Source organism: Meriones unguiculatus, chromosome 10 (assembly GCF_030254825.1).
Source record: "Meriones unguiculatus strain TT.TT164.6M chromosome 10, Bangor_MerUng_6.1, whole genome shotgun sequence".
Classification (NCBI taxonomy): domain Eukaryota; kingdom Metazoa; phylum Chordata; class Mammalia; order Rodentia; family Muridae; genus Meriones; species Meriones unguiculatus.
Window position 1 is genome coordinate 18,996,123 of NC_083358.1, and position 24,967 is coordinate 19,021,089.

A 24,967-nucleotide genomic window follows, 5' to 3' on the forward strand; every position below is an offset into this window, starting at 1 on the left:
CACCTTCTCCCAGAAAGCTGAGGCAGAGGTTGTGTAGCACGACACCATCTTAATGGGGGTTGGGGGGGGAGACACCAATGCTTCAAAGCCCAGAGTTGGATGAAGACCCTGCCGGCTCGAATGATACAGCGTATCGAAACCTCCACATCAAAGAAGCAAAGAGCAGGGTTGCCAAAGAGCAGAGCCACTATGGGCAACCTAACATACACTGGGGACTGAGACTAGGTAAGAAGATGTGGCTGGTTACTGAGGGAAGTTCAAAGGCCTGTTGGCTAAACTGGCACAGGCGAGGCAGAGTTGGGATTACGAACTCTACACTCCGGGCACGACCTTCTGTGTGGCGGCAGGCAGAGGGCCTGTCCAGGAGGAACGCCTGTGGATTTGCCCACACCCATGGCCTCAGAGAAAGATTCAGGTCAGGAGGCCTTACGCAGAGAGCGTGTGCGTGCAACTGATGGACTACCAAGAGATCCAGACTTTAAGGAACACTTAACGGAACCCCTGCCATTGACCAAGTCCTGCCCTGGCCTCACTCGACAGCTGCTCAACGCGCCCTCGCGCTGTTGCTGGGGCGCTGGCTTTCTGATCTGGAAGATCAGAACTGGGCAAGGCACTTCATCCCCCCGAAACTCAGCTACTGTGCAGTCAGGCTGACCTTGTGCGGGTTACATCAGATGTCTGACCTTTGCCTCACTTCTCAGAACCTCGGCCTTCTACAGTGGAAGGTTGCAGGGATGAAAGGGATGGCCACATGGCAAGAGCTTAGCCTCAGGCCTGGCGTACAGTATCTGATACACACAGCTTCCTTCCCTCCCGTGCCAGACCTGGAGCTGTCTGCAAGCTGTGGCAGATGGGGTGGCTGGTAACTTTGGCACATCTGGCTGCTCCGATGGTGAGCACATCTCTCTATCCCTAGTCCGCTCTGAGTGGTCAGAACCTGGGCAGCGCATAGAGCTGTTGGATGACTGACTGGCTCTTGTTGGGGGTTGTGGAAGCGCTGGGAGCCGGGAGGCCTGGGCTCGGGAGCTCTGGCTCCTACCCTAGCTTGCTGAATGGCCTTGACCTCTCTGGGCCTCAGATTTCTCACCTGTAAGACAAGGGTACGGCAGACATTCTAATTCTGCTTTGAAATTTTTATTATCACGTGTGGGTGTGTGGAATCGCATATAACATACAGTGGCACTGTGAAAGCCAAAGGACATCTTTTGGGAATCAGTTTGCTCACCTTCTTCCCTGTGGAGGCAGGGTCTCTCTTATGTCTGCCCAGCTCTACCCAGGTTAGCTGACCCATAGCTTCCGGGTCAACCTCCTGTTTCCACTTCTCATCTGGCATTTTGGGATTACAGATGTGCACCAACCCATTGGCTCATTTTTATGTGGATTCTAATCTCGGTCATCAGGTTTGCATGGCAAGTGCTTTTACCCAGTGAGCCATCTTGCTGGTCCCGATTCTCTCTCTCTCTCTCTCTCTTTTTTTTTTTTACATCATTATATATACTAGGCCTTCCTGCCACTATCCTGGGCTGCAAGGAGAGTTCAAATGCCTGGCCACTTCTCAGAGTTTGTTTTCAGGTTTATGCCTTGCTGGCTTCAGCATCAGTCTGTGTATTTACACAAAAACCCTTGTCCTGAGGCTTTCTTTTCTAGGTCCCATTGGTAAGAAACTGAGCACAGGAATGCAGTAGCTCGTCTTCTGTTAAACACCAGCAAACTCACTATGTTAATTTAACCCGGGACTTCTCTGGGAAATGAGCAACAGGAGCTTCAAGCCTTGGAGAGACAAGGCGGCGCTGTGATGGGCTAGAGTGTACTAGGGAGCGCACGCCTTTGTGGTCTGGGCTTGCTGGTGTGTGCCTAACCCTTACAGGATGCTTGAGAGAAAGGTCCAATTTAAGAAGGACAGCCGGATCCAAGAGAAGGCCGGTGAAGACAGATGAGGAGAGCCAAAGGAACATCTGCCAGAAGAACTGCAAAAAGTCCCCATCTTTCGGAGAGGCCATGCAAGCAGCAAACGTGTGTGATTCCAGATGAGCAAGAGAGAGGGAAGGGAGAACAAAAGGGTAGATGGGATCCCCAGCGTGCACGTTAGTCACATATCTGAAAGATTAAACGTGTTCGTGTCTAAACCTAAAACTACATCACCCGGTACAAGGTTCCCGGTCGGTGAATCCAAACCAAGTCCCTGTAGGCACTAGTCACTGTTCTGAAGACGAGAGAACCCTCGGAGGTGGCACCCAGCACATAAGAGCGAAGTCCTGCTCTCAGGGTGAGGGCAAAGGGCTGATGTCAATCCTCTCCAGCCAGTTGCTACAGGATTCAACATACAGACCTAGCTAGGAAATTCCACTGTCTTCTAGTTGTAACAGTCACACAGGCGGGATCACATGACCACAAGGTTTGCCACTCCCCGGAAACTAGTCTAGCAGAGGATTCTCAGTAACAGACAACCACCAAAGTGACCTCAGGAGATACTTGGAAGCGGATGCTTCCAGCCCCGCGCAGAACAGTCCAAGGACTCCAGGTGCCCACTGGCTCTGGGGACGCCTGCCGCGCGCTTGCCCGCCCCTCAGTGCGGGGAAACCACATTAGAGGACCAAGCCCTGAAAACCATCAGCTGGGGCCGGACCCACCTGTGTTGGATGGAGTGAAGCCTGGCAGGGAGGGGCTGTTGAGGCCGGGGAGCAACACGGGAGGAATGCCCTGGAGCGCGGGATACGTGGTGGGAAGGTTAAGGGCCTGGAGGGGCGCGTTGTCAAACATCCCTTGCTGCTGGGCCGCCAGTCCAAGGACCTCGTTCGCCTTTTTAATCCGGTCCAGCTCTTGCTGAGCCATCAACTGACGGACAGTGGCTGGGTCAAAATATTCTTTCTCCTTGTCCAGCTGGCTTCCAATGGTGTCCTTGACTTTGGAGATATGCTGTTGGGAAAAGATATGGTCACGTACAGACAGCCGCGCGCTGTACTTGACACCACACAAAGTGCACTCTGTTTTGGGTCCCTCGTAACTCGTTTGGTTTATACCAAAATGCTTGGCCATGCTTAACTTGGACTTCTTCTCTTTTGCCCGGGCATTCTGGAACCAGACCTGAACAACTCTCTTTGGCAGTCCGATGTCATTGCCCAGGACCTCACACTCTAGCATAGTGGGTGTCCTATAGTCATTAAAGCATGACTTGAGGACCTTCAGCTGCAGATTGGTCATCTGGGTGCGGAAACGCTTCTGCCCGGGGCGATCCCCGCTGTCACCGGATTTGCCGGCAGACCCGCTGGCCCCAGGGCTGGGGGAGCAGGGGTCTGCGAGGCTTGAGGTCTCGCTGTAGTCCACTGTACCTTCATTGTCGTACTCCTTGCTGTAAAAGCTCGGGGCGGGGCTGACCAGACCGGACGACAGTCGGTCTTCATACTCGGACATGGCCATCATGGCTGCTTTGGTCAGCCCCTCGTTAGGCGCAGAAGATTTGGTTTCGGTCGCTATCCCCGTGGCGCTGTCGTTATCGGCGTTGCCCTCGTCCCCCGTCGTGGTGTCGGTGATGGCGGTGTTGACCGAGGAACAGTCGTCGTTGTCCAGCTTCGTCTGGTCGAAGTTCAGATTCACCGAGGACATGGAGGGGCTCTCGAAGTCTTCGATCCCCTCCACCTTGATGGAGGAAGGGCTGAGGAGGGTCCTGGGGGACAGCTCCATGGTCTTGCTCACCGGCGACAGGGGCACGCTCTGGCCGTCACCCCCGCTCGGGGGCAGGTGGGAAAAGCTCGTTCCGTCGAAGATGTCCCCCTTCATCTGGAGCCCCCCGTCACAGTCCAAGAGCATGGCGGACAGCGTCAGGTTGTAGCCGGCCCTCTTGGCTTCGTGCCAGTGCCGAGACCGGATGTGCGCCTCGAGGGCCGTCTTGGCCTTGAACAGCGCCCGGCAGAAAGGGCATCTCCGGTGCGCCTGCGCGGGGCCCACGGCCCGGAACTGGCCTTTCCTCTCCCGAGCTCGCGTGTTCTGAAACCACACCTGCACCACGCGCTTCTTGAGGCCCACCTCGTGCGCGATGTGGTCCAGCATCTTCCGGGTCGGGTTGGAGTCCAGCAGGTACTTCTGGTAGAGGATCTCCAGCTGTTCCGGGGTGATGGTGGTCCTCAGGCGCTTGTCCCTCTGCGGCTCCTCTCCCCCGGTCCCGCTGTCGTTTTCGCCGGGGCTGGCGCTGGCCTTCTCCTCCAGCTTCCTCTTGAGCGTGTTCATGGTGGAGGTGGGCGTGGACGGGGAGGTGGCGGAGCTCGCCGGGATCTGGGGGATGGCCCCCGACAGCAGCTGGCTGGCCAGGAGCGGGTTGCTGGGGTCGAACAGCATGAAAGGCATATCCAGCGACCTGTCCAGAAACTGGGGGTGGATGAACTGGTTCTGCGCGCTCAGGAAGTGGAGCTGCTGGTGCTCCTGCCAGTGCTCGAAGGACGGGAAGGCCAGCTTGCACTGGTCACACTGGTAGGGGATCAGCTGAGGAGGTAGGTTGGCCAGCTGCTGAGGGGTGGACGTGTGCAGGGGCTTGAGGGGCAGGTGGGAGAGCTGGGAAGGGCTGGGGCTCGACTGGGGGAGGGGGCACTGCGGAGGGGGCGCCTGCGGAGGCGGCTGCGGCAGGGAGGGGGCGGCCAGCTGGGGGAGCTTGGGCTGCGGCGCCTTGGTCTTCGGCTCCGGCTGCTCTGGCTGCGGCGCCTCCGGCTTTGGCTGTCCCTGCTTCTCTTGGGTCTGGCTCGGCTGCGCGCTGGGGGGGTCGGCCTGCTTTGGCTTCTCGTCGCTGCCGGCCTCAGCTTTCGAGCTGAAGGCGGCCAGGTCGTCGGCCTCCGCCGAGAGCTGCAGGAACGCGGAGGGCGCTGCAGCGGCCGCGGGCGCCGGCGTGCTGTAGGCCTGGGAGGGCATGGGGGTGCTGCAGGAGGAGCTGGTGGGGGTGAGGATCTCCATGGCATCCATGGAGTCCTCGTTCTGGCTGTCGTCCTGCCCCTCCTCGTCCTCGTCCTTGTAGCACAGCTTCTTCTGGTGTTTGATGAGATCGAAGATACGCTGGAACACGAGGCTGCACTTTTTGCACTGGTAGTTGAGGTTGCTCGTCCGAATGTACCTGTCGTTCGTGAGCTCGCGCCGCTCCCCGTCCTTGCCCTCGCCCTGGTTCTCGTAGTTTTTCCTGGCCTTCTGCCGGGCGTTTTGGAACCACACCACTATGACCCGCGTTGGCAGGTTCAGCAAGTTGGAAAGCTGCTCGAATTCGTCGTCCTTCGGGTAGGCGTTGGCGTCGAAGAAGTCCTGGAGGACTCTGAGCTGGTAGTCGGTGAACCTGGTCCTGGACGACCTCTTGCTCCCCCAGTACTCCTGCTTCTGCGGCTCCGGCGACGGCGGCCGGGAGTCGATCTTGAGCTCCTCCAGGCTGGTGATGGGAGGGTTGCTGAAGTTGTACGGCGAGTCCTTGTTGCGCTGGCGCTCCTTGAAGAGGGTGTTCCTGAACCAGTGCTTGATGACCTTCTGCGGCAGGCCCGACTTGTCCGCCATCTCCTTGATCTGCTCCTCGCTGGGCGAGTTGTTGATGTCGAAGTACTGGCGCAGCACGCGGAGCTGGTCGTCCGTGATCCTGGTGCGGGGCCTCTTGTTCTGCTGCTGGAGCAGGGTCGGGTTGAGCTGGTGCTGGTACAGCTGCGCCAGGTCGGCGGGCAGGGGCTCCACGGGGCCCAGCTGCGGGGGCAGCTGGGCGGGCAGGGTCTGCAGGGGCAGGGTCTGCATCATGAGCGGCGAGAAGATGGGCAGCTCCATGGGCATGGAGAGCTGGGTGAGGGGCACGGAGGGCTGGGCCGGGGCGATGGTGGGCGACGTGATGGGCGGGGCCGAGGCGGGGATGGCCGGCGTGGGGGCCGGCTGGGGGGGGCGCGGCGGGGGAGCGGCGGCGGCGGCGGGGGCGGGGGCGGCGGCGGCTCCGGGGTCTGCGGCCTCAGCGGGTACAGCTTGTCGTAGTGCTCCCGGTACCGCTTGGCGAACCTCTCCAGCTGCTGGAAGGGGAAGTAGTTCTGGTGCACGTGTTCCTGGTGGCTCTTGAGGATCAGGATGTTGGAGAAGAGCTTGCCGCACGAGTCGCACTCCAGCTTCTCCGGGCTCTCGCCCTGCTCCGTCCTGCCGTTCTTCTTCTGGACCTTCTGCTTGTTCTCGTTGTACTGGATGACCAGCTCGAAGCCGAAGTTCTCCAGCAAGGCCTTGGTCGCGTTCCCTCGGGCGTCCGAAGCGATGCGCGGAGGCAGCATGGAGCCCTCAGAACCACCCCCCGGTGCCAACTCTTTCTTCTCTTTGGCCTTCAAGGCATCCGGCAGTGATTCCTTTGGTCCCGTGGTCCCTTCCGGCCCCTCCGGCCCCTCCCGCTCTCGCTGGCCTTCCTTCTCCTTTTCTTTGACGACCAGTTTGTTCTTCTTCTCGGGGTGCGTGCTCGGCTGGAGGAGGGCTGAGTGACTCTGGGGAAGAGAGAGCTGAGGCTGCTGCTGCTGCTGCTGCTGCAGGATCTGCTGGTGGCTCTGCTGTGGGATCTGGACCTGGGCCTTGAGATCCTCCAGCAGGCCGGGGCCCGACCCCGTCAGCGTCAGCGCCCCGCTGGTCACCGGCAAGCTCACCTCGGGGTTGAGCTGGAACTCGGCACTGGGGATGTAGAAGGGGAAGAGGAGGTGCTGCTGTTGCTGCAGCTGGAGCAGGGTCTCGGTGGTCATGGGGAAGTGGGGGAGCAGAGTGGGGTTGAACAGCTGGGACTGGATCAGGGCCGCCTGCTGCTGCAGCTCCTGCTGCAAGTGGGCCTGGACCTGAGCCTGGGCCTGGGCCAGCGTCTGCGCTTGCTGCTGCTGCTGCTGCTGCTGTTGCTGCTGCTGCTGCTGCTGCCTGGATGCGATCATATCTGCTAACTTCTTCCGGTTGGCCTCCTTGGGCTCCGCGGGGGAAGCGAGGTTGGCGCCGATGGGGGTCCCCAGCGGCGGCATCACCACGCTCTCCGTGGGCACCTGGCTCAGCAAGTTGGAGCTCGGGGCCACGGCGGCACCGCTCGGGTTGGTGGTGGTGAAGGTGTTGGCGCCGCTGGTGCTCACGGGGCTCGGGGTCGAGGAGCTGAGGGACACACCGCTACCGCCGCTCCCGGTCCCATTGCCGCTGCCGCTGCCGCCGCTCGCGGCTTCCAGCTTGGCTGCCCGGGCCTTGGTCTGGTGCAGCACCGACCTCATGTGGATCTCCAGGGTGGAGCTCTGGCTGTAGGCCACGTTGCAGGTGTTACACTTGAACGGCTTGTTGTCCGGGCTGCTGGTGGGCTCGGGCTGGCCCGTGGCCGACTCCTGGAGGGCTCTCTTTAACTTATGCAGGTGCGAGACGGAGTTGTAGTGCACCAGCAGGATGTTCTTCTGCGTGAAGGATTCCTTGCAGACGGTGCACTTGTAAGGGCGGGAGGGGTCGAGAAACTTCTCCATGGTGAAGTTGGGGCCCTTCCTGAAGGGCAGCGCTCTTTTCGGCTCTGAGCCCGAGTCTTCCTGCACCGACCCGGAGTCGCTGCCCGTGGGGCTCTGCTTATCTTCCAGGTCACTCTCTTCCTCCTTGTCTTCTTCGACAATTATGGTGTGGTCCTCGGCCAGCGTGGGGTCCCCCATTGCCAGGAGGTCCCCGTTGGCTAGGAGCCCCCCGTAAAGCTGCTGGATGTCGGCCTCGCTCAACTCCAGGTGGCTTGTCTCCAGGTGTTTCTTCAGAGCCTGGAAAGTCCGGAAACTGCGCTGGCACAGGCAGCACATGGTGGCGGCTCGGATCACGTGGTACTGGGAATGGAGCTGCAGCTTTTCAACGGTCTTGAAAGCCAGGCTGCACTGATTGCAGCGGTACTTGTACACGTGGCGGTCGGACACGGGCAGCTGGGGCCTCTTGGCATGCACCTCGTTGAAATGGGTCTGAAGGGCGGCTGAGGTTTTGAAAACCTGGTTGCACCCTTTCTTCCAGCACAGGAAGCCTGAGTCTTCTCTCACGCAACTGGGGTCAGCGGAAGAGGGCTTCGAATCTCCACTGGGCTCTGTGCTTGCGGGCGGTAAGATGTTCTTTCCCAGATCCTCTGAAGTTTCTGTAAGACACAAACACGTCAAGCCCACAGATAGGGAAGGCTTTGTTTCCAGGGTGGCACCCAGGGCCGACTACATAGCCAGGCTTTATAAAACACCCAGCTGAGTGCCAGAGTCCCTCCACAGGGCCGGGAGGATATGCACATGAGCAAGGTCACATGAAAAGGGAGGAACAGGAGGATATACACAGGCCCACTTCATCACGGACCTGTCTTTAAAATAATGTCTTTAAAATAACTGTCTAACAGTCTTTAAAATAATGTTTAACCGACCCAGAAGACTCAGTCTCATAAAAAGTTGTTTGAAGGTTACTGTTTGTTTGTTTAACTTTTTGATTTTTCAAGACAGGGTTTCTCTGTAGCTCTGGCCGTTCTGGAACTCCTGTTATACAGACCAGGCTGGCCTTGAACTCACAGAGATCCACCTGCCTTTGCTTCCCAAGTGCTGGGATTACGGTGTGCTGAGCCCTCCCCCTCCGATGAAGGTTACTGATCTTAATGGTACCATTTATGGTCACTTTTATGTTATTAAAAAAAAAAAAACAACAACAAACTTAGCACATTATGTGGGCTGGAAAGATGGCTCAGCTGTTAAGAACACTGGCTGATCTTCCAAAGGACCCAGGTTCCAGTCCCAGCACCCACATGGCAGCTCACAACTGTCTGTGACCCCAGTTCCAGGGGATCTGGCATCCTCACACACATACATGCAGGCAAAACACCAATGCACATAAAAAACAAATAACAGCCCCCGACACTATTAATGATGTTCTGCTCTGCTTGCAGATAGGAGCCTAACTCGACTGTCGTCGGGGAGGCTCCAGCTAACAGCGGCTCGAGACGGGAGCTGAGACTTGCAGCCGAGCACGGGGTGGAGCTCTGGGGGTCCTGAGGAAGTGCTGGGGAGAGATGGAAGGACCTGGAGGGGACAGGAACCAGAAAAGAAGACCAACAGAGGCAGCCGACACAGTCCCACGGGGGCTTACAGAGACTGAGACGTCAGCTACGGCACATGCATGGTCTGGACCTAGGCCCCTGCACACATGTGGCCGACGGGTGGCTTGGTCTTCACGTGGGGCACCTGGTGAGTGTGTGTGGTGGGCAGGGTGGGCTGTTTCTAACATGGACTCCATCGCCTGCTTTTGGATCACTCTCTCCTGGCAGGGCTGCTTTGCCTGGCTTCAGGGGATGAAGATACACTCAGTCCTGATGGGACTTGATGTGCTGGGGGAAGCTGAAATGAGGGAGCTCCCCTTTTCTGGGGGGAAAGGAAAAAGGGAAGGGGGAGGAGGAGAAGGGAAGAGAAAGGAGGGAAGGAGCACCCTTGGGATGTAAAGTAAATAAGCTGAAATAAAAAAAGGGGGAGGGAGAAAGAAAAAGTAAATAAATCTTTAAAATAAATTAGCACACCAGATCTGCTGTAAAGGACACCTACACTAATGTTGTCCTAAGTTGTGAGGAAGTTATACATTTTTGGGTTTGGGATTTCTTAAAGGCATTTAGTTTCATGTTTAATGTGATTCTCTCTCTCTCTCTCTTTTTGCATCACTTTTGTGAACCCAGGTCCTTGCTCATGCTAGCAGGTAAGTATTCCCAATTACTAAAACTCAATGAGTTCATCATACACAAAAACACCCTGGCTTGTTCCAAGTCATCCGGGCACATCACAGGGAGGAAGGCTAAGGCAGCAGCGGTGTGGGCTGTGAATGTCTGTAACAGTGTCTGTGTTCGAGCTTTGCAGAGGCCTAAGGGCCGCTCTGTGATGGCAGCTGCAGCAGGAATGTCCGTGACAGCGGTCCTTACAAAGGCTGTGATTACAGTAAGGCAAGCCCAGAAGACCCCAACAATTCTGTGACAACTAAGGGATCATAACGCCTCCGGATGGCAAGTCTCTTGCAACTTAGTTCTCAATGGAGGCCTCCAGAGGGACATGCGCCCATCCCAGTGTCCCACTGGAGCTCATGCCAGGCCTTTAACTTTAAAGCTAGGTGAACAAACCGCCTACGGGATCCAGGCCGAGGCCGACAGCATACAGTGTTCTGGTGATAAAACCCAGCAGTCCCATCTACTCAGGGTATATTGCTTGGAATCCCTAGGCCCTCCCGCCTCGTGAAAATTTTGATCTAAGAATCCATCTTGTTTCGGTTTGCAGGAATAAAGATTGATGACACTAACCAGGCTGTTTTCCCGCCTCTTCCAAATTGGAATTCCCATCTCGGTCCGGAACAGCGGTGGGGAGAAACATGCTGCTGGGCATCACGGTCTCAGGGGCGGTCACCTGAGGAGAGGGGAGAGCAGGGAGACGGGAACAGTCAGGCACAGGGAACAGACACAAACTACGAAAAGGTTCAAAAATGATTTAATGAGCAAAATTAGCCTTCACCGGTGTAGAGCTAGGTGTCACTTTTCATAGCTCAGTGAAGACTCCTGTTTATTAGACAAAGCTCACATCAGTCAAAAGTGTTTCTACGGTTACATTCTGGACATAATTAGCAGTGCACACTTGAAGAATGATCTTATTATTAATATTTTTCTTTTATGCAGAATTTTGACTTTGATCACTGACAATGTTTTGTCATGGGCTGTGAACCTTCTTGTGCTGAACCAATTAGGTTAGATAAGTTGAAAGGCCCACCTTAAGCTGCTGAAAACATAATAAGGGCCCTAATTAAATCATACCCGGTAAAGTACACGGTAATCTTGAAGCAGGGAGCATTGTAGCACTGCTTTCGAAATGTATTCAGGCAAGGAGAGGAGGGGAGCCGGAGTGAAGGAGAGGGTAAGAAGGGAAGAGGAGAACAAAGGGAAGGCCAAGGACGCACAGGCACGCTGGCACATCTTCCGGGAAACGACGTCGTGTAACCCTTTACAAGCTGACGATCAAGCACAAACAGGCGGTTTTTGTAACTCGCGGTGAGTCACAATTTGGTCCGGAGGAGCCCTTTTGGCGTGAGGGACATGGCATCAGGGGGAACGTGCGCCCAGGACCCCAGCCCCTCACGGAGCATCTCCATAATTATCCCCGATCAGTGACTACATTTTAGGTCAGATGCTCAGACTTTCCCCTCTGCCTCCCTGCTGTGTGGCCAGGAGCTAGCCCCAACAGCTTATCTCAGGTTCTGTGTGACGGTGGTAGGCAGCCCCTAGCATGCAGACTAAGGAATAAGGGTTCCCCTCTGAAAATCAGCGCACAGGCGGCCACCTCCTCAGAACCAGATGATCTCCCCTCTCCCGGCAACTACCCACTGCCTGCGACTCCTCAGTGTGCAGCGGGACCTGGAGACCATCCATCCGCCTTGTCTGGGAGGGGGCGCGTGGATGGTGTAAGGCGTGGATGGTGTCGGAGGGCAGGCCAGGGAGCAGCTACGGTCATGTCTCGTTGTACGCACGTGTGGTGTTCTCCAAACTAGAGGGGAGGAGGAAAGCGGCCATCCCTCTTTGCCCGCCATGGGGCGGGAGAAACTGTCAGCCAGAACATTTCCGAACGAATCAGAAATTGTCTTTAGTTTGACAAGTGCTGGAGGAGGAGAAATGGGAGATGACTCAGCGCTGGGCCCCACCTGGAGGCCCCACGGTACCAGTCAGGCAAAACTTCAGTGGACAACAATTCCACTCAGAGAGTTTTGTTCACACTTGATACGTTAAGGATATTTCAATGACTGAAGGATCCCAACCTTCCTCCAGGAGCTGCTGTCATGTTCTCTAGTGTCACCAACAACAGGCTCAACAAGAAGACAAGAAACATCCCCGACCACTAACCAAACAGAGTTCATATTTAGGCGTGTGACATGTTTTTTTTTTTTTTTCCACCCAGCCCCAGAAGCCAATAGGCACAAAACTTAAGCAACAGGCGCTACAGAGAAGGATCCCAAGGAGCCCCATGCTAGGAAGAGCAGGTGTGTGGCAGGTGAATGGGAAAAACACGCGCCCGCCCTCAGACAGCTGCACCGCACACAGAGCCTGCGGCAGCTGCTTAGAGAGCTAAGCTAGCTGTTGAATTGTCCTGAACAGGGTGGAGACTGCCAAACTCCGTCTGTTTTCTTTTTTAATAGAAAGCATTTCTGACCAGGGTGGTTGGGGAGTCCAGCGGGAATCCAAGAAGTGAAAGGTCACCGATTAATTTATAGTCTTCAGCCGAGGGAGAGGACGAGGTTGGGGGTAAAAGGGGGAGAAAGAGAATGAAAAAAAAAAAAGACCCCCCCTTCAAAACCTCTTTTCTCAGTTGTAGCTGCATGATCAGTCCTTTTTGGGGATCTTTAGGAATTATGAAAAATGAATCATGAGGAAAAAAAAAAAGCCCCACAGAGTAAAAAAGAATAAAATTATCTATCACCTCTGCCGCGCATCATTATAGAAAACCACGGGCTTTTTACAGGCATTACAGTAAGGCAGCCATCCCCTCCAACAGACTCAGTACGACGGATCAGTAATTGTTTTCATACACTTTAATTAGAAAACCTCAGATGGCTATGAATAATAATGGAAAAGAGAGACTTTTGCACTTGAAAGGTTGAAGTCAATCAAGTGTGAATGACGGCAAAAAAAGGAGGAAAAAAAAAAAAGACACCAATTCATCAGCCCTGTGTTGTCTCGCTGCGACTTTAATCATAATTCCTGATTGGGATTCAAGAAGGCAGTAAGCAGCGGTTCTTTGTCTGCCTTCACCTTCCATCAATTAACTCTCCCCGAAATATAATCATCAACCTCACATGCTCCCCTGCATCTTAATCTGGCCTCGGAACCTGGAACTCCTGCCCCGTGTGTGTTCAGGGAGGGACTTAGGTCTGCACGCCTTGTCTCCACTCTGCTGTGCCAACCTGTGTCGGGAGGCAGGGGTGAGGTGGCATATGAGGTGTGACAGGCCAGAGATCCCCAGGAGGCAGAGGGAAGTTCCCTCCAGGGACCTAAGGGCCTAGGAAACCGAGTGGGGTCTGCTTGTGTCTGAACGAAGGTTCATGGGGAAGCTGCCTCACTGTGTAGATGGGGGCCCTCATCAGTTCCCAAACATTCCTGTTTCCAGGCCTGTGCCTCTTCCTCCTCCTGCCAGTTTCCAGACCTTTGTACTCCAAGCTTCGTCCTAGACGGCCAGAAACGTCATCATGCCAACAGCTCCCACAGAGGAGCCCAGCCCAGAGAGGAGAGGGGTCCAAAGGTACTGCTCCTTGCCTTGGCTGCCATGGATTCCCAAACATATCGGGCTCCTGGCCTGCATGGACGGTTCAGAAGGTCACAGCCACAGTCTCTAGTGGGCCTAGTATGCTAGTCAACTGTGCCGAGTGAAGATCCGGAAAGGCTTTCCCTTCCAGCAGGGACATCGAAGCATAGCGTGTCCAATCGTGGCCATTCTAAGTATGGCCTAACCTCTGAGGTCCTCAGATAACTGGGGCCCACCACTGGCTCTTCTGCAGGTAACACCTTCCTCTCCTCAGGTGCCTGCCCTCTACACCTCCAACTATGGCCAGTACACAGCTCAGGCACCTACAAGCACAGGGACTGGCCTTTCTGGTGACCGTTTGTGGTGGTTTATATAAGGAAAACGACCCTTGCAGGCAGACATACTTTAACACTGGGTCTCTAGCTGGGGGTGCCACTTAGAGGCTGAGAAAGTGCAGCTTTGCTGGGCGAAGTATGTCACGAGGGATGGACTTTGAGGATTTTTCTCTTTACCCCGCTTCTAGTTCTCTTGTGTCTCTCTGTCTCTGTTTCTCTCTCTCTCTCTCTCTCTCTCTCTCTCTCTCTCTCTCTGCTCCCTCTGCCTGCTGCTGTGTCTTCCTGCCATAATGGACTCTTAGCTCCCTGGAACCACAAAGCAGAGTCAATTCTCCCCCTTCTTTAAGCTGCCCTTGGTCACAGTGTTTTACCACAGTGGCAGAAAAGCCGCGATGCCTGCACATCCATAAACACCACACGTGTCAAGCCACATCAGTTGTCCAGGAATATTTAAGTGAACTTCATATCAAGACAGAGTTCTTCCGGTTAAGGAAAGCAATCAGCCGATTAGGGCCAGCACTCCCGCAAGATTGGCGGCGGCCACGACCCCAGATGCTCTCCTCCCATCTCCTCTGAGGCAAAATCAAGTACATCACAAGAGTGTGCAGAAGTGAAGGGAATGCCAGAAGGAACCATGGGCTGTGAGGTGGGTACCGAAAATCGGGAAGCAGAAGCTTTAATGTACGGAGCATTCTACTCCAAGGCTGAACTCCTAGTTTAAGCAATTCTCACATGGACTAACAGAAACCGAAGAGGGTCACATCAGGCTACGAAGCTTCCCGCCTAAGCAATTCCAAAGCAGTGGCCTTGTGGAGAGGGAAGGAGGGCCTTGGGTGATTTTCTCATTTGCCCTCTACGTGATATCGGCCGGTCAGTGCCCATGTTCGGGCCAGTGAGGAGCAGTGGCAAGACAGGGTGTCTGCTCCCAAGAAGCTCACAACCCAGAGGAGCCTGGGGAGAACGCAACCCCTCAGGAAGTTCAGTGAAGGTGGCAGCCCCCAGGAAGAACGTTTTTGAGCACCGAATAACTCACATAATTTCAAGGAGTCAAAGGTTTCCCCGTCAGGTGGAAATCCACGGACTTGAGTGAATTTCCCGTGGTCAACTCGAGGCAGTGGCATGGGTTCATGAATACCCACTTCTAACCTCTTTCCGCCTCCTCAGTATTTTTAAGTTATAAATAAATCACTTGAGTGGATCCCAAAGCGCCACGGCTACACCTCCTACACCTGGGGTCTCAGTAGTTCTGGTCCCCGCCGTGACGTCTGAAGGGCATTCGTCACTTCTTCTGGGAAACTGCCGTTAGCAAGCCTGCTCCTCCAGGCACCAGGTGCCAGATGTGGAAGGGCTACATCCAATTCCACGTTTAGCTCAGGTTATACCCTACTGATTCCCCATGGTAGAGAGTCTTCAAGTTTGTCTGTCAAACCTACCTCGAGATAAGGGGGCCCAGGTAAGATCAGTACTGCCAACGCCTCCCATATGCTGTGTCAGGACAGCAGAAATGCCTTCTCAGAAAGCCTGGTGCCAGCATTGACTGAGGAGAGCACCCTTCCAAAAGGCTACCAGGCAAATGGCAGATATGCCAAGGCCTAGATTTCCAAGAAAGACTCAAAGCCTTCACTTTTCAGTGGAAATCCACAAGGTGAATCACCCAGGACAGACGGAAGGTGATGGGAAGCCTTAGGACAGACCTCCCGTGGCTTGGATCCAGCTGCCCTCTACATCCTGGTTTTGTCTCAGAACTCTAGGCATGAGCTGAAAACTGAATCGCTTTCAGGGCTTGACGTCTAGCTAGTGTTGAGTGGGGTGCTGCCTGTGCGCAGACTACAGGCCTCCTTCTCCTGCTCTCCTCCTACCCTATCAGACCCCACAGGCAGACCCCACAGGCAGACCCCACGCACAGCTCTCCGAATCCCATCTCACTGCAGATAAGGCACAGCAGCACAGTCTCTACAAGACCTTGTCTCTCTGCACCATCACCATCGGCACCATCCTCATCACTATACTTTTTAAATTGTATTTTCTTTTAGACATAAAGTCTCACATCATCCAAGGCAAGCCTCCAGCTCATAATCCTCCTGCCTGAGTGCTGGGATGATAATGATGTGTACGACCTGGCCTACTTTCAAAAGTTTTGTTAACTGGCACATATAATTATTCAACTTTATGGGGCTCAATGTGAAGTTTCAAAACATGCATACTCTTGTGTGCTGAGCCAATATGGACCCTGGCATATTCATCTGCGTGAATGTTTATCATTTCTTCACCAAACATTAAAAAGCTTCTCTTATATTCCAAATATACACTGTGGCTGACTATAGTTAGCCTACTGTGCAGGAGAACACTGAAATGCTCTCTTCGTACCCACCTCTAATTTGGAATACTCTGACCTCCTCCCCCACATTTCCTTTCTAAAATGGCTTCCCTGTGCTTATATAGTTGTTGTTTGTAATACCTAAAACTTACACATAAACAAACAAAACTGTAGGCTACCTTAACAGTTATGTGGACCAGAATAAAAACAGACCAGAACCAGAGTTTAAAACCTAAGAATGAGAAAGGCTGGTGACAGGGTCCAGTAGGGAGACAAGAATCACGACAGTTAGACTTGCGTGCGTGTGTGTGCACACACAGACAAGAGAGCTGGGGAAGAATGGATTGGAAAGCAAAGCTTCATTAGACCCCGAGAGGCAAGCAGTGGCAGTCCACCAAGGTCAGTTCTAATTTAGACCATCTAATTGGCAAACAGGCTCCAAATGGCTATCATCTCACAGGGCTTGGAATTAATGAAGCCCGATTATTTTCATTACCTTCCTCTGAGATGGAGACAAAGTGAAAGAGCTGATACGCAGGTGGGTGTGACAGCCCCAGGGCCAGGGGAAGAGAAGAGGCCCCCCTGTGGGGGAGGGGAAGCCTGCCCCTGAGATCCCCACATACACAGAGCAGAGAGAGTCATAGACGCCCGTTTAACGCTCATAAGAGACCAAACTATTGTCCCCCAAAGAGGGGCTGAGGGAAAACCACAGGCAAGGCAAGGCCAGGGGCAGAGGAGGGACACCTTGGCGTGCATAAAACCTGGAATAATAGTGGATCAGAAAAGAGGAAGAAGAGGAAGGATTACAGGAAAAAAATAAAAAGGTGTTCTTGGCTCAGCCTCATTTCAGCTGTGAGGTCCCATTTTGTTAAGTGATTAAGGAACAAAGAAAACGTCCCCGTATTAATGATCTAGGATCCCAGTGGTATGTCCTGTCACTTAGAAGACATTGATCAATTAGAATAATTTAAGAGTATTGAAATGCATGGTGGGTGGTCCTTCCCATTCTTATTTAGAGGCTCTCATCCTTCCCCCAAGAAGATAAGGGAAATAAATATGGGGACAGAACAGAAGTGGCAACGTTCCCCCAACATGAACCCTTGGCTTGTGTGGAAATAAGACTTTAGTTACTTGAAATCAACATGGGGGGGGGTGGGGCAGGGCAGAGCTGGGGTGTGTGTGAGGCCATCCAGGAGGAACACTTGTCTCCTTGTCCTAAATAAAACTTCAGAGATTTCCTTCTTTCATGTGACGTGTAAAAAGATACTGTCTGTGCTGTTTCCAATAGGCCACGAAGAAATATGTGTGTGGGTGCCGATTCTAGAGTAGACCAGTGCTGCAAACGCTGCCAGCGGAGAGCATGTTTTCACCCCCCCAACAGTAAAAAGAAGGGGACCCATGGAAGACACAGATATGAGATGCAGAGCATAAGCAAGCAGCTGTTACCATAGCAACAGACGTATTAGACACTGCAGGTTCCCGAAAGCTGTCTGATAAGGTATTATTAAATGAAGCCTCCTCAAAAACGCTCTCCACTTACAACGGGATGGAAAGACACCACGTAAAAAGTAATCTACTTCCATTTATCAAGGCAGAACTTCCTTTCCGATGGACTGGAACCCAATACAAGCTCCTTCCCGAGAACTTTAGACCTAGACACCAAATAGAAATTCTTCAGGATGTCTAGCTCTGGATACCCTGCTCTGTGGCCCACCTCCACCAGGGAGCATGTGTCTGGGAGCCTTTGCCAGCTTTTCCTATTTTGCAGCCAACGCTGCCTTGCCTGACCCACTCTGCTCACTGCCATTTGCCTTGCCATTCGGGATCCAAGGAGACGGAACTTCTTCCTCTCGGAGGATGAATGACCTCACTGTGGAACACGGGAAGGGGAGCTTTAGTTTAGAGGCATCCTCCTCAGACTGCTTTCAGAGCCCGCAGCTCCACTTGGCTAAGCACAAACAGATAAGCTGTCAGAAAGCCTAACCAATACTTTCCCGGGGCCAATTTTCTAATAAAATTACTGTAAAATACCCTTTGGGGACATGATTTTAACCACAGGTTCATTATCATCACTTAGTTGTAGAACAATTGCAAATTCCATCTTAACACCAAACTTTTCCCAAGAACGGCCCTGGCATCTGACCAAGATTAGCAGTGTGGGCATTAGAGAGGGTTCCAGGTTTACCCTGGAGTGTAGCTGCACGCTCCCCCAGCCCCTAGACCTCATCAGTTGGGGGTCGGGAAGGAAAAGACATCGCCTGCAGAACTATCCACTAGGACGGCCGTGTCACCACTCCCGCTTCCCGTGCAGACGGCCCCTCACGTCTGCTCTGAAGCCCAGAGAAGCACTTAAACAGTCACACCTCTCACGTCTCACTGTTTGCAACTCCGCCTCACCATCTATGAGCGCTCGGATACTAGCAAACTGACTTCCTGTGATTGGCACATTCCCCACGGTTTGAACACTTCTCGGAAACGTCTACGGAACATCTCTACCATCTGTGAGAACATGAGGTGTCTGTACGACGGGAGGAGCTAGGGTAGTACTTTCTCCCATGTAATCTCAGCGTCAGGGGTTCAAGACCAAGCTAATCAACTAGTTCTCCCAGCGTATCGGGCGTTCCCACAGGTGCTTTTTGTGCCTGCACACGGCTACCAGGGGGGCTTGGAACAGGACAGGCTGCGGTGGCTGTGGCACTGTCTTCACTGGCCCTTAAAATCGCTGGAGGTCACTTCTTGACGATGTGCTGTTCAGTGGGTCACTTCCAGACACAGCTTGGAGGACAGGCGTCCCAGGCAAACATCATGGTGATGATCTGCCCTGGAAGACTTTGCTGGCCAAAGGTTCATAGTGACCATGAAAATTACCACTTAAAATTTGCCTTTCTGTTATGAAAAGTGGCAGTGGCAGCCCATGCCTTTAATCCCAGCACTTAGGAGGCAGAGGCAGGTGGCTCTCTGACTTTGAGGCCATCCTGGTCTACAGAATAAGTTCCAGGACAGCCAAGGCTACAGAGAGAAGCCCCGTCCCCCCACCCCCCAGATACCAAATGAATGAATAAATGAATGAATGTAAGAAATAAAGGCATAACCAACAATGGATACCTGAAATACAATTCCCATCCCAGTACTAAGGGATATAAACCTGATTTACTGTCTAATGTATTGCGGTCATGGAGATTACCATAGCCCACAGTTGTTACACTAGATTCATCCGAAACAACCAAAACAGCCATCCAAGCAAAAGAAAAATGTAGGAAAAAACAAAAACAAAAACAGCAACTCTCTCCCACACCCCTTTCTGAGCCTTCAGGTTCCCGGGATTGCGGGCACTCAGAAAGTGAGAGTAGGCCCGGGAAAGGCCCAAGGCTGGGGGACTACGAGGGAAGCCTGGCCTGTGGAACCCCTCCCAGCACAGGAGGAGGACCCATTCTTTCGCGCCTGCAGCCTCACGTCACCTTACTATGCCACTGGTGGCCCTGGCACAGCTGAAAAGGAAGACACTGTCGCCAGCCACAGCCTTCTGAAGTCTTCACCGGTTAGAATGAAACGATAATGTTGCCCTACTGGCCAGGTCTACGATGGCCATTTAAGAGTTAGCCTTTCCAGGCCTGCGGGTGTGATGGTGGTCACGCTCAGATGGAAAGCCTGCACTCCTGGAGCAGCACGTCCTACCCAAGCGGATGGCTCTCCTGCACTGAGAACAAAATACCTACTTGAGAAAGGCTCACGTTCCAGCGTTCCACAGAGGTGTAAAACGTGGGTCCAGATTTTCACTGACCCGTGATGCACGGGGTTGAGTGACATCACTGAGACTTAGTTTCCTCATCTGTTAGTGGGAAGGTGTTCTTAAAAGAGCTGGCTATGAAGGTGAAACAAGGCACTGGGAGAGCCAGACAGATCCCAGAAAGACCAACAAAGGCCCGGAGGTTCCGAATAACTGTTTCTTGATGCGAGACTGGGAACGGCAGAACCTCGGGCACACACCTGGGACGGGTTCTCACACTGCCAGTGTTACACCAGCTTTCTGGGCCGACAAGGGGGTCTTGCTCACGTTACGGCGCGGCTCTTGACCTCTGAAGGAAGCCGAGCCGCACGGTACCCACCCGGGCGGCCTTACCGTCATGATGAGCTTCTCCACGCAGTCGGGCGCCACGCTGTGGAGGTGGGTGAGGTGCAGCTGGAGGTGGATCTTGTTGTTGAGCATGTCTTGGCACAGGGGGCAGCGGAGCATGGGCTGCACGGAGTGCTGGGTCATGGCGTGCACCCGCAGGCGGTTCACATCCGCGTTGCTGTACTTGCAGTAGGGGCACTGGTACATCTGTGAGGACACCCGCCACCCTCCGCTCATTGTGTGTTCCCTTCTGGAGCTGGGTCTTCCCGAGACCCACGCACCCCAAAATTCATTCCCCACCGACATCTAAAACACGCCCCCCCATCCCCTACACACACACACACACACACACACACAGCAGCAGCAGCAGATTCCTTCTGCCCTCACCTGCTCTGGTTTGATCTCCTCCGACGCCTTCGGCCTCTTCGAAGAGAGCGGAGTCTCGGAGCTACCTGGGAAGGAGGTGCGTTTGGAGGATGCAGGGGAGTCCGTCAGCTCCTTCTCTGCCTGACCAGACGATGCTACAGGAAAAAGCACAAGGTGCAGTATAGTAAGTAACCTGACCGGGTTGGCTCAAGGAGGCTTTGCGCTGGATGAGGATGACCATCACAGAGAACGCCGGGTTTCTTAAGACGCCAAGGTTCAGGCAGAATGACTTAGCATGCTTGTTGGGAAAAGCCGCATGTTGCTTCTACCCCGCAACCCTACCCTCACGAATCCCTGTTACTGCCTTAACAACTGGATGGCGGACAGAGAAGGGAAGAAACGCAGTAAAAGGCCCTGGGGTTAGACTCCCTCTTCTTCTAATTCCCCACTGTCTAACCTAGCTTGCTGCTTGATGTTGGGCTGGGGGAGAGGAGCTGGGCGGCAGAAGAGTCTCACTGAATGCTTCACTAGCCTGAGTAGCAGGGCCACTGAGCCACAGACCCTAACAGCTCCGTACTCCCAACTCTATTGTCCCACCTCTCGGAATCACATCGGCGTCACAGGCACGGTAGACATTTGCATGCTGGCGTGTTACACACTTAGGCCTGGGTTCAGCAGTTTGCTTTTGGAGAGGAAATGGCTGAGTGTGGATCCTCGTGATAACTGAGGCAGTGCTGGGGACGCACACTCTAAGGGCTCCCCTACAGTAAAGAGGGACTCCAACGTGCTTGGGTTTAATCACCCCAACCCCGCTTGCCAACTAACGACTCGGGGTTCTTACTTAATTTTCATGCAAAATTCCACTTCTTCAGAGTGTTGCTTTAAGCAGTAAGGATGAAAACAAACAAAAAACCAAATCAAGACATGAATCCTTATCCGCTGATGGTGGGGGTGTAAATTACTACATTCGTTATGGAATCAATTTGGATGCTCCTCAAAGAATTAAAAGTAGAACTACTATTTGCCCCAGCTAGTCAGTCTTCAGCCTACACCCAGAACTCCACACCCTTGTATTTACTGATGCTCTATTCTCTAAAACAAGGAAATGGAACCCACCTCACTGTCCATCAACAGGTAAACGGATATGGAAAATATGGTACATACATAAAATGGACTGCTATTCAGCTCTAAGGAAAAATGAGCTCACAAAGTTTATAAGAAAATGGATGGAATTCGAATGTATAATACTGAGCAAAGTCATCTAACCTCAGAACGAAAGAAAAACTGTTTAGTTTTCCTTCATATGCAGATCCCAGCCTATAATGTATATATAAATATATGTTAACAGGGCGGGCATGGTGGCACACGCTTGTAATCCCAGCACTCGGGGAGGCAGAGGCAGGTGGATCTCTGTGAGTTTGAGGCCAGCCTGGTTTACGAAGTGAGTCCAGGACAGCCAAGGCTATATAGAAAAACCCTGTTTTGAACCCCCCACCGATAAACACACACACACACACACACACACACGTTAGCAGGCACAGTGTGACATGTGGAAAGGAGAACAAGAAAGGTAGATACCAGAGGAGGAGGAAGGGTGGGTGCAGGTAAAGGGCACGAGTCATGACAGAGGATATAAAGCTACCTGCTTTTCTATTTCTAACTCTGTATGGATATTTTTTTTTCAGGCTTTTGTAGTGGCTAAGAGCATAAAAATGTAATTGACGGCGAAAGCATGACGCAAGGCTCACGGCTGGGGAATGGCTGCTCTGTGTGGTTCACGGACGTGTGTGGGCTGGGGCACGCGCTTGCCTGAGTGGCTTCCTCAGAGCCGCTGGTGTTTGTTTCACTTGAAAACTCCTTAAACCAAAGTAATTTGATTTGAAGGAAAAAAAAAAAAAACTGAAAAAATTTATCACAGAATTGAGTCGCTGTTTCAGAAAGCCCGAGTTTCCCTCTGCGGTAAACCAGGTTGCTGTCTCCTTCTCTCTGTCATCTGACAAGTATTTTCAGTTTGGACATGACTTTGAAATTGGTTCTGCTGTGGATCCCAAGGTGTTGTCATTATAGATGTGTACTTTCTTGAAAGTTTTTACTATATTACATTTTCTTCACTAGGGGTGTGTGTGCGTGTGTGTGTGTGTGTGTGTGTGTGTGTGTGTGTGTGTGTGTGTGAAATGCATGTTTGCATGCACGCACACGCACATGAGTGAAGATCAGGGGACAATTCGCTGTAGTTGGTTCTCACCTCCCAACCCGTGGGGCCTGGGTTTGAACTTGGGTTGTGAGGTTTGGCGGCAGGTGACTTTACCTCCTAAACTGTGTGCTCTAATAGCAAGTTATTCGAAAAATAAACTTTGAAATCACAAGGCCATACATTTTCTTTTTAATTGCCAGATACAAGAAATATTCCAGGAAGTTGATGCTCTTCCCAGAACGTGCACTCTGTGACCTCTAACCCCGGTATCTTGGTAACCTGGTCTCCTTTAGTTTGTAGGGCATCTATTATTTAAAAAGTACAAGGGCAGGCATATTCCACACAGACCCCCCCTCCTCTCAACGCAGATTCATAACAGTATTTTAATCTGTCTCAGATCGACTTCAAGCCCATTTTGCCCTTAATGGGAGTTATTCATTTTCACTTGAAAGGTAATACGCGATGGCTGGATCTGTAATGTGATGGGCTGGCTGCTGATTCACTAGGTGTTGTAACATTTGAGACCAGCTCCCCCATGGCCCATTTCCCGTCTCCCGGCCCCCATCAGAAGTGATCCCGCAACCCCGAGCCTCAGGACCCTGGAGCAGTCATGGCCCCAGGGCGTTGGGCACTTCCACAGCTGCAACTCTTCCTTCTGCTGGAGCGTGTTCCTTCTTTCCCACAGGCTGTTTCTTCAAGTAAAGGCTAAAGGTGGGGGTGAGGAGACCTGACAGGCTATGGGCAGATGGCAATGGTGGAGAACTCCCCCTTTCAGTGGACTAGGGGAAGGGAATGCGGGGAAGAGAGAGGGAGGGTTGGGCTAGGGGGAGTTGAAAGAGGGGGCTTCAGTCGGGATATATAATGAATGAATTGTGAAGAAAAAAATTAAAAAAAAAAAAGATGGGGGTGAGTGGAAGCCGCCAATGATATTCTCTTTCCAAGCTTACTTTCTGTGTGGGCTGACTTTCCACACCCTTAAAGGTGTAGGGGGATGGGAAGATGGGGTAGACCTTGGAGGAACTGAGGGAAGGAGTTGGGGGTGGGGGCTGAATCTCATCCAAACAGTGTGTGGAATTCTCAAAGGATTAATAGAAATATTTTTAAAGCTGAGTGTTCCAACTTACCCCTCTCTGCTCCACTATTTCCAAGCCACAGGCAGCGGGTTAGGCTCAGCACTTATGGTAGGAAAGAGGACAGCCACCGAACTCCCTCCCGGCAGAGGCAACCAGGCTGCAGGTTCTGCCCCGGGTGTCCATTCTGCCCTGGGTGCCAGTCCTACCCAGTCCTGTATTGGCTATGGGACAATGGCACTGCCTACTGAAGACCTCCGTCACCTGCCACCTCTCTGCGAGAAAAGGGACAGTTGGCTGGCTGCTCAGCAGTGTGAGGCTGAGAGTCAAACATAGCGGTGAAGCATCAGTTCGCTCACAGGATGGGAACCATCCTCTTCCTTAAAGTGGAGCACAGGAAGTGTGGCCAGGTGGCGGAGGGGAGAATTCTGGCATCTAGGGCTGCTATTCTTTGCCCTGGCCTCGGGAGGGGAAATCTTTATTGCCTTTCTCCCACCAGCCCTCTCCCCAAACTCCAAGTGCTTTTGGATTTTAAAGCTTCTTTTGTTACTGTGAGCTAAGGAGCCATCACAAAGTGTTTAAAAAGTAAGTAACAGTAAAAGAAAAAAAAATCTACACAGTGGTTCACTCATTCCTCTTTTTTCCCACAAACACAACAGCCAGCTGTATATGAAACATTATAGCCACTGGAACACAAACTTCTGGGTTCATCTCCTCTCTACCAAGAAAATGTAACATTGTTCTTAAGTAAAATTTGCTCAGCAGTGGACATTAGATCCCTCACAGCCCATCAATTCCTGTATTATTATTTTTTAAGCATTTTAAACAGTTGCTCAGTCTCCAGCATTGTCCTGGGAGGTGTGGGGAGACTGTTCCTAGGTTAGATTAAGTCCATCCGGCCCTAGCCCCTGCCTCGCTTTGACTGCAGACATTAAAATCAGTTCCTGGCAAGGCTGGGTAAGGATCCTGTGTATAATTCCTGCACACTCGCAAACACAGCTCTCCATCAGCAAGCTGCGTAATAGTTTATCAAAAGCCATGGGGACTCAGGCTTTTCTCTGAATGACCTCTTAAGAGCCAGAATTTCAAGATCCATTTCTATCCCCCTCCTGCCAGCATAAGGAAATGAGGTGGGACGGACCCCATGAGAAAGTACTGAGGCTTTCAGCCTTCAGAACTTCTCTCAATTCTATCTTAAACTCTAGAAGAAGGGTATCATAGTACAGAAAACACCAGTTTAAAAAAAAAATCAATTACTGGTCATTATAAGTCTTCTATGATGTCATGACAGTAAAGAGGAAATAGACATAGTACCACAGAAACATGACTT

The 24,967-nt window shown here is 52.7% G+C and overlaps 1 protein-coding gene across 1 annotated transcript in view; it reads right to left on the minus strand.

Annotated features, from left to right (window-relative positions):
* The window catches only part of Zfhx3 (zinc finger homeobox 3), a 245,130-nt gene that overhangs the window by 7,224 nt on the left and 212,939 nt on the right, over positions 1–24,967 (minus strand). Inside the window, 5 exon segments of the mRNA XM_060392012.1 lie at positions 2,631–5,903; positions 5,906–8,089; positions 10,262–10,364; positions 20,014–20,214; positions 20,395–20,528. Of these exon segments, the coding sequence (XP_060247995.1) occupies positions 2,631–5,903; positions 5,906–8,089; positions 10,262–10,364; positions 20,014–20,214; positions 20,395–20,528 (5,895 nt within the window).